The following is a 15,033-nucleotide window of genomic DNA, read 5'->3' on the forward strand; positions in this document are numbered from 1 at the left end:
AGGTAGCTGGTGGCCGGTCCAACTTGGTCCTTTACCTAAACCAGTGCTCAATGTCAAAAACTTCGGAGTTATCTTTGACACTAAGTTGTCTTTTGAAGCGCAAACTAATTTGGTCACCTTGGCTTGCTTTTTCATCCTGAAAACTTTGAGGAAAATTCTTCCTGAAATACCAATGAATCTGAGGAAAACTGGTATTGGTGCTGATATCCTCAAGATTGGAGTATTGCAATGTACTTTTTACCAGTGGCCCCAAGCACAGCATTCAAAAGCTACATACTGCTCAGAATGCAGCAGCAAGAGTACTCCTAGGTATCTCTAAATTCGACTCTGTCTCCACAGCTCTTCTCCATCTTCACTGGTTGCAGGTAGCCAAGCGGATTCAGTTTAAATCACTCTGCATTGCCTTTAAATCACTTAACAACCTAGGGCCAATGCAACTAGCAAACAGTTTTAAGCCATATATTCCTGCAAGATCCCTTAGATCTGCGAAACATGGAAACATAATTGTTCCTAGAATTAGCAGGGCTAGGTCAGGTGGCAAGAGTTTCACTGCTACAACAACTGAACTGTGAAACTCTTTGCCAACCTTGCTTAAAAAAGAGACTAGCCTGTTAACATTTAGAAAGGGCTTAAAAACTTGGCTGTTTAAGGCATAATTCTCATGCTTAGTCCGTTAAGGGCAGCGCCTAGACACACCAGGGTATTTGTTGCGCTGTATAAATTCCTCATCAGCATCATCACATCATTGCGCAATTTCTGGGAGAAATTTAAGTGCAAGATGTTCAGGCAATTTATGACCGCAAATAGCATTTTAGGCCAATTTGTTTACCGAGTGGACCATTCAAGTAAATTTTTATTGCAAACCTATAAATCTGAAAGCAAATGGCAATGTTTTGAATGCAAGCCGCAGTTATTTCACAGTGGGTGGTCCACTAACATTTCAAGTATATTTTTTCCCTGAGTGGATGCTCAGGTAATTTTTGAGCACAAAACTACAAATCCGATTTTTTTTTTTAATGCTAGCAACAGGAACTTGACTCGAAATTACATTTTCGACTTTAATTTTTACATGCATGGACTGTTGCGGTAATTTTTTGAGTGCAAGCTGCATTTTGTGTAATTATGCATAATTTTCCGTATGTTTGTGGTAATTTTGCATAATTAAGCTACAGCAAATTGCGTGAGGTTTGCACATCCCTAAATGTAAACTCCATTTAAAATTTTGATAATTCTGAATAGACGATTTACATTTTGGGTATTTACATTTCAAAAGTTTGATTTCCTCCATAAAAAAATATATCAAGTGAATTAATAATAGCGCTGTGAAAAAACAAAATTGAAAAATTGTGCTATATATAGGTTATTCTCCAGGAAATGCTTAAAAACCAGACTGTTTCCTATTGGAAACCCAGCAGTGGAAATAGGACAAAATATCATGTGATCGAGGAATACAGATTGGTGAATTTACCATCAGACATTGCTGTGTGCTAAAGATCAAGACAATAGTGTGTCCTGCTGTATGACATGGACCACTTGTACATTGAAAAAGGTCAGAGTTTACTCTTGACAAAAACGAGAGCTTTTTGGAGCATTTACCTCTGCCCATGAATTTAAAACCACCTGGTATGACAATTGTGCTACAAGTCTTGGAAAAGTGAGTTAACAAATCAAACATTTAGGAAACTACTTGGGAGTTGGCATAAACAAGTAAAAGCAATTGAGGAAAGCACAGAATTCTCCAATGAGAATAACACTTTAGTTCCCTTATGTTGGTTACCGACATGTGAGATGTGTATTTTTTTATTTGATATACCACCTCTAAATACCTAAGTCATCATGTCATAAATATTTAGGGACCAATTTACAAAAAAGGAATTTCTGACTTAGAGCTGATTTACACCTTTAAATAACTGTAACTTACTCTTGCATAAATGACTGTGTTCACAAACTGGAGGATTAATTTTGGACCTGCCCAGGGGTGCGTAATTGGAATGATTAGTGAAAACCCTTACAAGTGTAGTCTACATGTGGTCCACACACAATTAATTGTTACGTTTTTGATATTTACAAACATCTATGGGGCATATTCTCAAGAACGTGTGATTACCATCGTAAAAGTTACTTAACGCAACCTCCAACATCGCAGTCTATCGCAGGAAATTTACGCCATGTTAACCAAGCATTCTCAACAAGGCAGTACCATGCGATAGTCTCCAGATTATGCATCAAACATCTGTGTTAAAATCAATGCCACGCCACGAAAAATGCAAAACGCGAACGCAAAAATCATACGATGAGGCCAATTGCGGTACAAAAAGCAGCGAAAACCAGCCACAGGCCCGCAAATCCCACATGAAAATGCACCATAAAAACCACAGAAACAACACACCAGAAACAATCCAAAGCGCATAGCAACATGGATGCACCCTGACCACAACCCCCACAGACCACCAGCAAGGAATAACGTGGACGGGGATGGCCAAGGAGAAGAGAGAGAGGAAGATGGGGTGCAGTCCGCAGCAAAGCCAGATCAGCATCACGGAGGTGACAGAACACTACCATCAACTGACCCACAAGTAGACCACCTGGAATGCAGTCTGAGTGCCGAGGAGGCCAATCGAGGAGGCCAAGAGGCGCTGGCATGATGTGACAACCTAAATCAGGCACAATCCCGCTGCCAACAGGAATGCTGTAATGGCGACAGGAGGTAGCAGTTCTGCCCCACAGGAGGAGCTGGAGGAAACCGAGTCCACAGTCATCAGTGTGTAGATGGTGCAAGGAGTAGGGAGTCTGGACACAGCTCGAGAGGACCTGACACAACATCAACAGGGTGAGTAACGACCAGGGACTGGGAGAACGGGGGGAGATGGGCACAATGGCACACATGCGCAATGATGTGTAGCACACTGCACACCCACAATTACCCTGGATTATGTCCCTGGTCCCCTTGGCACACTGCAGCACACACACATAGCAAGCACAGCACACCCACATTGACGACAACGTGGTACAATGCGAAATGCCGACACTTCAGAGCAGCGGACACAAATGGCTCCGCACATGCACAGAAACATGCCTACTACATCTGACAGAGCAGGAAACTGTGAAATGGAAATGTACGCGTACAACCTCGCATCCGTCATGTAGTCCAAATGTACACTGTCCCGCAGCAATATTCAGCACCTCCCAGTCACAATGTACATTGTCATACAGTCTGCATGTAAACAAGAACAATGCGCCAACATACATGCCAACACAATGTCAACATGCATCTCCCCTTCACATTGCAGAGGGGCACACAACACCTCCAGCACAGCACAGACGACAGCACATCTGTGATGCCGGAGAGGACCACCACACCTTCGACACCGATGCCCTACAACAGCCCATGGACATCCCACGCAACCCACCACCAGGACCCGGGCAGCCAAGCTACTTAGAAGAGAATACAGACCCTGCAACAGACCACACAGCAGGAAGCACCTGTAAGCACAGCTGGCTCACGACACTTCAGCCACCCACACATGGCACCCCAATGCCAGGTGTCAGCACGCCAAAAGGAGGTGGCCAAACAGGTGTGGGTGGGGTCCGAACCCATGGAAGGTGAACTAGATCACATACGTAGGTGTCTATTATCCTTCAGGGACCACCTACACCCCACAAAGGAGACCCACACTGCCATAGACACACGCAGATGCACATTCACTGTACAAAACCACGCCCAGGGTTACGCAAATAGCAGTTACACACCTACGTTGGCTCTGCATATGACAGCTCAGGCCACTCCCCTTACGAATTGAGTGACAACAAAGCTGCATGTCCAAGCTCTAAACCACTGCCTGCGGTGACATGTCTGTGCCCGCTATACACAACACAATGTAATGTTGTAGGGCCCAGGGCCCTCATGCATACAACAAGACCACAGGGACACATGCAGATATCATGTTGAACTGGCTATGGGCACGTGTGCCCGGCCCCTTTATTGGCAGGGTCACATGTACAATGGCACCTGTGCTGGATGTGTGTGGGGTGAGTGTAAGTCAGCCCGCACCGAGTGCTTGGTGCTGGCAACCGCTTGAACAGTGGACACCAGTGCAATGGAAACTGAAAACACCTGCATAACAGAGTCAACTGCTGAGCAACATGGAGGGAGCCGGAGAAAGTCCAGAGGACACCCAACATGCAAACAGAAGTGTCCGTGAGTTGCAGTGCACTGAGGTTGGGGCACTAGAGCTGAGTGCGCTCATGTGAAGAAAAAGTCTTGGATTGTGTCCCTTCGAGATATTCCTGATGCAGATGCAGTGGGGTGTGTTAGACCTGCATCATCTTCCTCATCAACGTCCCAGGTCTCCCACACTGCTTGCTGCGTGAGCTCTCCACAGCACATAACCAAAACAGTAATGGACGATGATTCATGGTGCACTGAGTTAGTGGCACCTGGAGTGCTGAGCAGGGGATCAGGCAGAAGATGGCATCCACGACAGGTGCGGGCAACTCCGCCAGTCTGCCAGTACGACCGTTTCGACACTGGCAGTTGGCAGTTGGAGTTGGTCCTGGAGGTGGTGGCGTGTGCTTCCTGCGGTGTTGCGATGTCCGGGCCAGTCAGGACTCGATTTGATGTGGGAGCCCTGGTGGGCCACATTTGAGGCCGGAGACAGCGGACAGCGCAGGGCCACAGACACATGTAATTGATGGTGTAATCAAGACTCACTTACAAATGTGTGACCTACTTGACCATAGTGTAGGCCGGATGCAGCAGTAGAGTACGTCAACGAGAAAGGAGTAAAGCAGGCCTGTTTCGTGGAGGTCGTGATGGTCTGAGGAGGCTGCCAAGGTCGCAGCCTCAGGCTTGGAGCTTGCGCCGGCATGTGGTGGGCCCTCCGTGACACGCGCCGGTGTAGGCAGGTGATCAGTGTGGCCTGGATGCGCAGGGGCAGGCGTGATGGGTTCGGGATCCATTGGGCCGGGGTACGGCAGGCGCACAGGATTGCAGGCAACTCTGCTCATGAGGACGGAGTCGGCCTCATGGCGGGGTGAGTGGCACCACATTGGCAGAGACATTGGGCATTCCAGAAGAGGAGCACGCCCAGGGCTATGTGCTTTTTATTCACACCCCTATGCTGGCCTGGCATGCGCGTCCTGGGGGACGTAACAGGCAACATTTCTGTGAACTCCCCCACTGGCTGACATGGTTGTGTCCACTGTACACTACACTCCATACACCAGCGGTGTATGTCGCCATATGCATACTGTGGTCTGTCCAGCACATCGCCGCCACTCCTTGCATTGTGTACATACCCATTCATGGTTCACTTGCCTCCTTCACACATGCCTGGTTCCCACCTCTCCCCACATTCCGCTATTGTGTGGCTGAGGTGCCATGCCGTTGATGACTCATGTTCACGGCTTGCCCATGTTACCATTGTAAGTTGTTCTGTCGTGTTTGGTGGGTTGGCATGTTGTTTTGAATGTTGTATGTGATTTTGTGACGTGTGCATAGCCAGAGTTGTGAGTTGCATGGTTATGGACTTGAGGTGTGTGGGGTGTTCATTTGGTACTTGACAACGGGCTGTGCATTCCCATTGGTGCCATCCTGGAAGAGCTGGTTGATGATGGACTGTCGGAGGATGATGGAATCATACGCACTGGCTGGGTCTTTGGCGACGACGTTGGTGGAGATTCCATGGTGTTCGGATGTTGCCTACACATTGATGTGAGACGTGTGCTTTCTGTTGCAGTGATTGTGTGCTGTGTCACCAAGGGGCACAAGCAGGACATGTGTGCTGTGGATTGCTCCCAACACGTGCGTGCATCCAGCTATGGCGAATGGTCCTTGCTTGGTCTCCAGCGGATCCTGCACATTGTGGTGGACGTATGGATACTGGGGTAACAGACTGATGATGGCATCCAGGACAGGTGTGAGGGACTTGGATGCGGCTGGCTGTGAGACTTCTCTGACTCTGGCGGGTGTTGGTTGGGGGGTACCAGAGAGACCAACAGGTGCAGCTCCGGGCTGTATGTTCAGTTGCTCGGGGGCATCTGTTGTTCTTCATGTTTGGCTTTGGGCTGTGCTCCCTTGGCTGCTGCTCGTTGTCGTCCGACTTTACACCAGGTCAGACCAGGTGTTAATTTCCTGCTGCTAACGCGCATTATCGCATGTTTCATGGTCTTTTTGTCGATGTGGCTGGTCGTTGAGAATGTTGAAGAGTGGTGTTGTTGCGGCTTTTTGCACGGGAATGCCTACTCTGCATCTCATTAGAGATAGTTGCCGGGGTCATCTGTGGCAATGTTTTTTGCGGCTGCTATCACGGATGAACTGGTGTTATGGGCTGTTGACACCAGCTTGTGAATGGGGTGATAAAATTATCGCAACTTTGGCTGAGATAAAGTGCCATTAACTCGGCAATATCTCCTTGAGAATATGGCCCTATGATTTGAATACGGAAGTTTAACTGATGCAGAACAAGTGGGAAGTTGCACAAGTCACGTCATTTTTGACATGGAGCATAGAAGAGAAGATAGTTTGAGTTATTTATTTATAAATGCGAGAAGATAATACTTCTAAAATTCATTTTAAAAAGTGTATATCTCCTAATCCTAAAATGGTGCATTTAGCGCACTGTCAAGTTTATAGACAATTCTCACCATATTTCAGAGAAAAATTGTGTCACAGCCAGTATACAAAAGGGATAATGACGACCAGTAACGCTTTACAAAAGTTATTGAAAAGCTTCAACAGAGGGTTAGTCTCCTTCCCATTCCATTAGTGAATATGTAATCCAAGATGGCAGAAGATAGTTCTTTCAGGAAAGGGACTGTGAAAAATCATGTGCTACTCAGAACTCTTTGCCTGGCAACTCTATTTTTTGTTAGGTTTTATGATCTGCTGTCTTACTGGTTCGCAACCAGCACCCCTAGTGTGTGCACCTTTAGCTTCCTTTTTGTGTCTATCTACTTGTCTTCCTACAAATGCATTTCAGTGACCTGTCCCTACCAATCCTGCTCACAGGTATTTCTCTTGCTCTTAACATTTCATCTAACTCTACCACTGGCATTTACTCACACTGTGGGTGATGCCTCATTCTCAACCTACAGTGGTAAATATAACAAATAGTGCAATACAAAAAGTAATGTAGCGCTATATCACTGTATCTCATATTTACTGTATCTCACCATAGGTGATGGATGAGTACAAAGAGAGTGGTGTTGTCCTCTGAAGTCTGCAGGGCTGCTCCGGTGTTTCTCCTTTCCCTACACTCCTTATCTGTTTCCCCAGTGTCTTTTGTGTAGGGCTTACTTACAATTAAATACTTGTACTCCGCTTCAAGGAGAGGCGTCAGCATTTATATTACTAACTTCCGGCATTCACAAAATAAACAAACTTATGGACATGAAAACAGTTGTTAGTGTTTTTTGTGTGAATTCCACTCATTCTGAGATGTTTGTTCAAACAGTCATAGGTAGGTTAGTGAATACCCCAAGAGAGGTAACTTAAGGCCTTACCCAGAGTTTAAAGTACAGTGTCCTATGTCAGAAATGTGGCAGATGTCCCAGAAGCAATATTACAAGTGCACAATAGTCACTGACACCTTAAATAAGGCACACAGATCATCTGCCTGGTTGTGATGGAGTACCTTGTCTACAACCATATTCATAATTTAAGAGAGTTGTCAGCTACACTTGAGTTTCCAAATCAGGCCCATACACTGCAGTGAAACCTGGTCCTTTTTAGTGAGGTACATCCCTCAGTCGATCAGATATCATAGATACCTATGAATTTAACGTTCTTCATCATCTACTAGTCTGTTTTTTAAAATTGTCGGTCTGGTTTTAACTGCTGCCAGTACGTTTATCAGCCCTAAAACAACATTACATGGTTCATTCATATAGCTCAACTTTGATGATGCTGATGAACTGGTTCAGAGACTTCTTTCCTTGACACTGCATTGAATGGCTTATTGAGTTGATAACAAATCAGGGTTCTTATAATGTACAACCAATCACCCGTTAGGGTCTCAAGGCGCTGTGGGATAAGTTTCATGGTTCAGACGAAGAGCCAGGTCTTGAGGTCCTTCCTGAATAGAGGCAGTGAGGGTGATTGCCTGAGAAGTAGAGGAAGAGAGTTCCAGGTGTTGTGGAAAGCTAGGAGAAGTATCTTCCTCTGGCCGTGGTCTGGTGATATTGGCCAGGGTCAGGGTGGCAAGGTGGAGGTGTCTGGTGGGAGTGTAAGAGGAGAGACGTGGTTAAGCTATGGAAGTCTGATGTTGTAGAAGGCCTTTTCTAGGCAAGCGTGAGGAGCTTGAAGGTGATCCTTTTGTTGATCGGGAGCCAGTGGAGGTTTCTCAGGTGATCAGCAATGTGGCTGTGGCGGGGCTTGTCCAGGATAAGTCTAGCAGTGGCATTCTGGATTCTTTTCAATTTCTTTTGGAGCTTCGGGTGATGTCGGCATAGAGTGCTTTGCAGTAGTTGATTATGCTCCTGACGACTGCCTGGGTGACCGTTCTTCTGGACTCGGTGGGGATCCACTTAGAAATCTTTTGAAGCAGGCAGATTGTGTGGAAGCAGGAAGATGAGACAGCATTGATTTGGGGGTTCATTGAGAGCGAGGAGTCAAGGATGATGCCTATTTACGTGTGTGGTTGGTGGGGGGGAGTTCCGAGCAATCAGGACAACAGGAGTTGTCCCAGAGGGGGTGGTTCCCAGGATGATGACTACAGTTTTGTCGCAGTTGAGTTTGAGGCAGCTGTCCTTTATCCAGCTGGTGACTGCCTTCCCCATTGTGGAATTTGTTCTTTGCAGATGTAGGTTCATAAATGAGAAAGAGAATCAGCTGAGTGTTGTTGGTGTAGGAGTCTGTGGTTTCTAACAATGGCTGCCAGTGGGGCCATGTAGATGTTGATGTTGAAGAGGGTGGGGCTCAGGGAGGAGCCCTGAGGGACTCCTCAGCTGATCTCTGTATGTTCTGAGGAGAATGATTGGAGCCTGACTCTCTGGGTTCGGTTAGTGAGGAAGGAGACGATCCACTATAAGGCTTTGCCGCAGATGCCATCATCATGGAGTCTTGCGTAGAGGGTGTGGTGGAAGACATTTTGAAAGCGGCAGGAGTAAGAGGCCTGTGGTTTAGCCTCAGTCGAGGAGATTGCGGGTGTCGTCTGTTGCAGCAAGGAGTGGGGTCTCAGAGCTGTGGCTGGTGAGTTGGCCTTCTCAATGACTTTGACTGGGAAGGGGAGCCGAGAGATGGGTTTGTAATTCTTGAGGTCCCTTTGGTCAGCAGAGGGTATTTTAAGCAGGGGGTTGATCTCTGCTTGTTTTGAGTCTTCAGGGAAGGTGGTGGATTTCTATAAAGCAGTTGATGGTGCTGCATAGTTCGGGGGCGATGGTGGGTCAGTGTGTTGGCGCAGTCAGAGATCCATAACTGGAGTTTGTGTGCTGATTTGTTGTGCCTGCAGAGGTCCATGGTGGTGTGTTGCAGAGGGCTGCGGCGATTTGGTCTTCGGAGACCTTGTTCCAGCTTATGCATGGGTAGCGGTGGGCACGGTGGTGTTGTGTGCGTTTGGTAGAGGAGAAGTGGGCACAGTGGTGGTCAGTTGTAAGATGAAAGCAGTACCAATAATGCCACACCGTAGTATAATAGTGATGTGAGACAAATAAATGATTTTACGTTTGTTTACTTTTGCATATTCATATCTAGCTGGCAAGGCAGTCTTATTGTTTACAAAAAAACAGGTATTCATAGTTCTTTGCACATTCTCTGGAAACCACTTCTTTTAATGCAATTAAACGTTCTGAAAATACTTGAGGGATTTTTCCTCAAAATAATCCAGGACTGGACTTAGAATAGTAAATTGGCCACCTGAACTATTTTGGGGAAAGTTGACCTGCCCACAAATATTCTAGGATTGGAGTAAGAATTACAAACTTGACCTCTCAGTGTACGCCATGCCCACTGCTGCCCTGAAATGAGAATCACAAAACACAGAGGGGCTCAGTTTGCTGATAGCATTTAAGCTCTGTTTTTAATTATCCTACAACCTGCAAACATATTTGAGACTTGCCATATTGGCAATAGGAGTAAGATAAAAAAGGAAGACTACATCTTATTTCCTGAAACGTATCAGAAGACGTGTTACTAAATTCTTTGTTACCTCTTTTTCCCCAGGCACGTTCTTATCCTCATACAGTGGATTCACAAACCCACCATCAAGACTTTCCTGCGGTTTCCTGAAAAAAATGCAAACAGACACAGTTTCACAGTATTTAAAAGCTATTCAGCTGTTTGAATTTCATGCGAGAATGTTGTAAATTATGGCTAAACATTATTCAAAAAGCACAAAACAGACAATGAATTGTGTTCATTACATGATTTGACATTATTGAATCCAGTCTGCATGTCATTTGAAGATTTTGGAGATCACTTATGGATTGATTCAGTGGGGTTTGTTGATATGCTGATGTGTTTACTACCAGACACAAACATATTTTATGATGTTTACTGTCCACGTACATCCTGGTTTGAATGCAAAAGACAAATTTAAATTTGCCTTTACAATGTTATGCTAGGACCTTTAAAAATAAATTCCTTAAACAATAGCAATATACTCCCACCTGTCATCATACTATCATCAGAATCATGTTAACATGCAGTTTAGCAGTTGGAGGCATTTGCATGATAAAATTGACAGTATAAAGCACATTCTTGTTTTTTTCAAAAATTATTTTTGGATAAGCAGTAGCATGCTTAGTTCTTGCCTGTTGCCTTTGCTATAAGCAGGAGTAGGAAATTTGGTTACTGGTTGAGTGGAGTAAAACACTTTGAGCCCGATTCACAGAACTAACTTAAGGCAAAATTCTAGACTTACTACCATTTTGGTATTCACAGAAGGCACTTACTCATTTTGGTATTCACAGAGGGCACTTACTAATTTCTGTATTCACAGAAGTTAGAAGTCCTAACTTTAGGACTCCTAAACTGAGAAAAACCCTAACTTTAAGACTTTCGGTATTCACAGAAGGCATTTAGGAGTCCTAAAGTTAGGTGACCATTGCACCAAAAAGCACAAAGCGCCACTTATGGCGATCTGTTCATCCAAGACTGGGAGTAATTCACAAGTTCAGACTAACTGCAATGGAGTGTGAGACAGGAACCAGGTTTGTCCAGCTGAAAGAGTCACCTTCTCAGTCCAGCATCAAGAGTTCAGTTCCAGGAGGAAGAATGCATGAGGAGCAGGGAGAGTGTCAAGGGTTGTCCGTCGAAGTAGTGTGAAGGGCCAGACCATCGTAGATGTAGCGAGAAGATCATCTTGGCATTGCAGACAGTCGTGGCTAGAGCTTTGCTTTGGAGATCACTGTGGCGGTCTATGCTGTAGCATGAAGAGTTAGTTTGGTTTAACTTCGGATTGGTGATGAGCGTGGGTGCGTGGTCTTGGCGTGAACGGGTCCACTCATGAACAGCCCAAAAACTTCAGGGGAACTCAACTGAGGCCACACTAAGAGTCCAGAACTTGAGGGTCACAACTTGGGGGGAAATAACTCAATCCAGCAGGCAGTGAGATAAGCTGGGCAGTTGCAGGGAGCCTCTGGAGCTTGTTATGTCCCTTTATCTCAGAACATGAAGTCAGTTGACTGAGCCTTGGAGTCACATCAGCCTGGAGTGAAGGGTGCAGTTCCAATCTTCCTTCTCAGCCAGCAGGGCAGCATGCAGCAGAGTAGCAGGGCAGCAGAGAGGCAATCTTTCTGGTGACAAAGCATCACAGCAGTCTTTCTTCTGTAGTAGCCAAAAGTCCAGGAGTGTACTGAAGAGTTGGTGCCTGAGATCCAATATTTACACCTGGTGCCTCCTTTAAAGGAGAAGTTTCTAGAGGCTTCCCTTTGAAGTGCACAGGTTACCTGCCTCCCCTGTCCTGACTCCAGATTACAGACAGCAGGGATTATGCAATCCTTTGTGTAAAGGCAGGAAACAGCCTATTCAGTAGTAAGAGTAGTAAGTGGGCCTGTGCCTAATAACAACCCCCTCACATTGTGCCAGTGATGACCCATCCAGGCATACCTAAGCTCCCTAAGAGTGTGTGGCTGTCTAGGGGATATACACAAAGAACAACTGCCAACTGCCCACAGTCTTATGACTGAGAGACAGTCTGCAAGCACTAAATGGTTGGGGCAGGGAAATGCCACATTTCTAAAAGTACTTCATTTTAGTAGAAAAATCTATATATTTTAAATCAATCCAGAATCAAATGTACCCCAAAAACAAAAAATACACAAACTAATGTGTATCCAAAAATATTTTTTATATATATATTTATAGTACGTTTCTCTTCACCTTCTTTTTGTACATATATACATTTTTATCTCTACATCACAATATGCAATTGTCTCTTTGCCCTACTAATCAATAAGGATGTCTACAATGATTTTGTTATACTAGCATTCCTTGAATGAAAATCACTCTTTTAAAGAAACCCGGTGGATTATTTTTTCAACATATACTTATTGAGTATTCTTTATCTGTTTCATCACAGTTAAACTTCATCTGAGTGTCTCCAAATTAAATGTCGACGCGTTTCAGCTTTCGTAATTTCAGGCCAATTTTGTATCACACCGTCAAGACGAGCTAATATTGCAGATGTATACGGTCCTCGTATTCTTCTCGCGTCACGCGAGCAGTGAGAATCAGTCGAACTACACGGATCCTAAAGAGAAGAATACGAGGACCGTATACATCTGCAATATTAGCTCGTCTTGACGGTGTGATACAAAATTGGCCGGTTCCTAGAGACGATCATTATTAAAAGAGTTGTTTATAGCGGTGCAAAGATTACGCAGGAAAAAGTTGTTTGAAGAAAAAGATTCAAAGAGATGTGACTGCAGATATATTCCCTTGACCAAGTGCTGTTCCTTGTTTGCCGTCCCGCACTGTTGAAAAAATGCATAATTGACTGCCCTAGTCCTGAAGAGGCCTGAAATTACGAAGGCTGAAACGCGTCGACATTTAATTTGGAGACACTCAGATGAAGTTTAACTGTGATGAACCAGATAAAGAATACTCAATAAGTATATGTTGAAAAAATAATCCACCGGGTTTCTTTAAAAGAGTGATTTTCATTCAAGGATTGCTAGTATAACAAAATCATTGTAGACATCCTTATTGATTAGTAGGGCAAAGAGACAATTGCATATTGTGATGTAGAGATAAAAATGTATATATGTACAAAAAGAACGTGAAGAGAAACGTACTATAAATATATATATAAAAAATATTTTTGGATACACATTAGTCTGTGTATTTTTTGTTGTTGGGGGACATTTGATTCTGGATTGATTTAAAATATATAGATTTTTCTACTAAAATGAAGTACTTTTGGAAGAGATAACTAAACTATTTCTTCATTTAATTATACTTATATTCATCCCAAGGCATTATATTTTTTTACAAATGTTGTATATTTACCCAGGTGCCAGAGGGTTAAACGGGTAAACCCCCTTTCTCGTAAAGACATTTCTAAAAGTGGCATTTTTTAATTGTAATTTAAAATCCAACTTTACCATAAATAAGGATTTTGCATTACAATTTCAAAACACCAAACATGAACTACTTAAATGCTCCCATTTGAAAGTTACAGCTTATTAAATGGAATAAAATAACTTCAATGTTATCCGATGGGACAAGCTGGCCTTGCAGTAGAGAAAAACGAATTTAAGAGTTTTTTTTACTACCAGGACACGTACAACTTAAAATTACATGTCCTGCTTTTTAAATACATTGCACACTTCCCTGTGGGCTGTTTAGGGCCAACCCTAGGGGTGACTTATATATGTATTAAACAGGGGGGTTTAAGCCTGGCAAAAAGGTTTATTTTGCAAAGTCGAAATGGCAGTTTAACCCCTTGTGTGCCCTTGACGGAACCACGCCGTCATGAGCCACGGGCACCGTGTGCTCATGACGGCGTGGTTCCGTCATGGAGCGGCCACTCCTCCCACGCGGCTCGAATTCCCCGCCTGTGCGGGCGAATTAGAGAGTGGGCGGAGTCGTGACGGAATCACGCCGTCATGAGCACAGCTCGCCCGTGACTCATGACGGCGCAGTTCCGTCATGAGCACCGCGCCACCGTGCTGCCCCCAAACCCCCCAGCGCTGCGGCGGAATTCGCGCAGCAGCGAAGAGGTTAAAAACGCACATACAGGATTCAATTGCAAAAAGAACAAATTATGGACGGAAAGCTGAACAATGTCATAACACTCAGCCCTAGAACAGAGATCTTGGTGCCTAAATCCATCGTTTTTTGCTCACCAAACCATTCCAGTTTGGACCCAGCCAGTTGTGACCCTTCTCCCCATGAGAACAGTCCAGTCCAAACTGCCAGGCCAGGTCCTCCCTGGACTGAAAACAAGCATACTAGGCCCGTTTCAGGGTATCACCCCTCATCAGCCAGGCTAGCTTGACTCCGATAGCATGCTGAGCACATGACCCACGTGCATACCCGTCCACTTTGGGCAATAAATGCAAATAGAACAAATAATGGACGGAATGTTGGACAATTGCAAACAAACACCACAGTACAGAGACCTAGGCCTAAATCCATCTTTTCTGTTTGTGCACCACACCATTCCAGTTTGGACTAAGCCATATGCAAATCACTCTTGATCAGGGTCCCTTTGGAAACAGTCCAGCTCAAACTGCCAGGCTTCAATGGCAGGCGTGAGACATGTTTAAAGGGCTCCTTAAGTAGGTGGTCCAATCCGTGCAGCAGGCCCACTAGTAGCATTTAATTTCCAGGCCCTGTGGATATGTAGTACCACTTTACTAAGGCCTTTCAAGTAAATTATATACGCCAATTTCGAATAAGCCAATATTACCATGTTTTATGATTTGAGCACACACACTTTAACACTGTTTAGCAGTAGTAGTAAAGTGCACAGAGTCCTAAGGCCAACAAAAGCTAGAGCGGAAAAAATATGGAGGAATAATGCAAAGTTTTTGAAGGAAGTCCACCCTAAGGCTAACAGGTCTAGTAGCAGTTTTGTTTATCATGCAAAG

At 44.7% G+C, this 15,033-nt stretch overlaps 1 protein-coding gene across 4 annotated transcripts in view; it reads right to left on the bottom strand.

Moving 5' to 3' along the window:
- Positions 1 to 15,033, bottom strand: part of MALRD1 (MAM and LDL receptor class A domain containing 1) — a 2,533,556-nt gene that overhangs the window by 116,350 nt on the left and 2,402,173 nt on the right. For all 4 annotated transcript variants that reach the window (XM_085630825.1, XM_085630827.1, XM_085630826.1 and 1 more), the window contains one exon: positions 10,146 to 10,221. In XM_085630825.1, coding sequence (XP_085486951.1) covers positions 10,146 to 10,221 — 76 coding nt within the window. The remainder of the gene's footprint in view (positions 1 to 10,145; positions 10,222 to 15,033) is intronic.

The sequence above is a fragment of the Triturus cristatus genome, chromosome 10 (genome assembly GCF_964204655.1).
Source record: "Triturus cristatus chromosome 10, aTriCri1.1, whole genome shotgun sequence".
NCBI classification, from domain to species: Eukaryota; Metazoa; Chordata; class Amphibia; order Caudata; family Salamandridae; genus Triturus; species Triturus cristatus.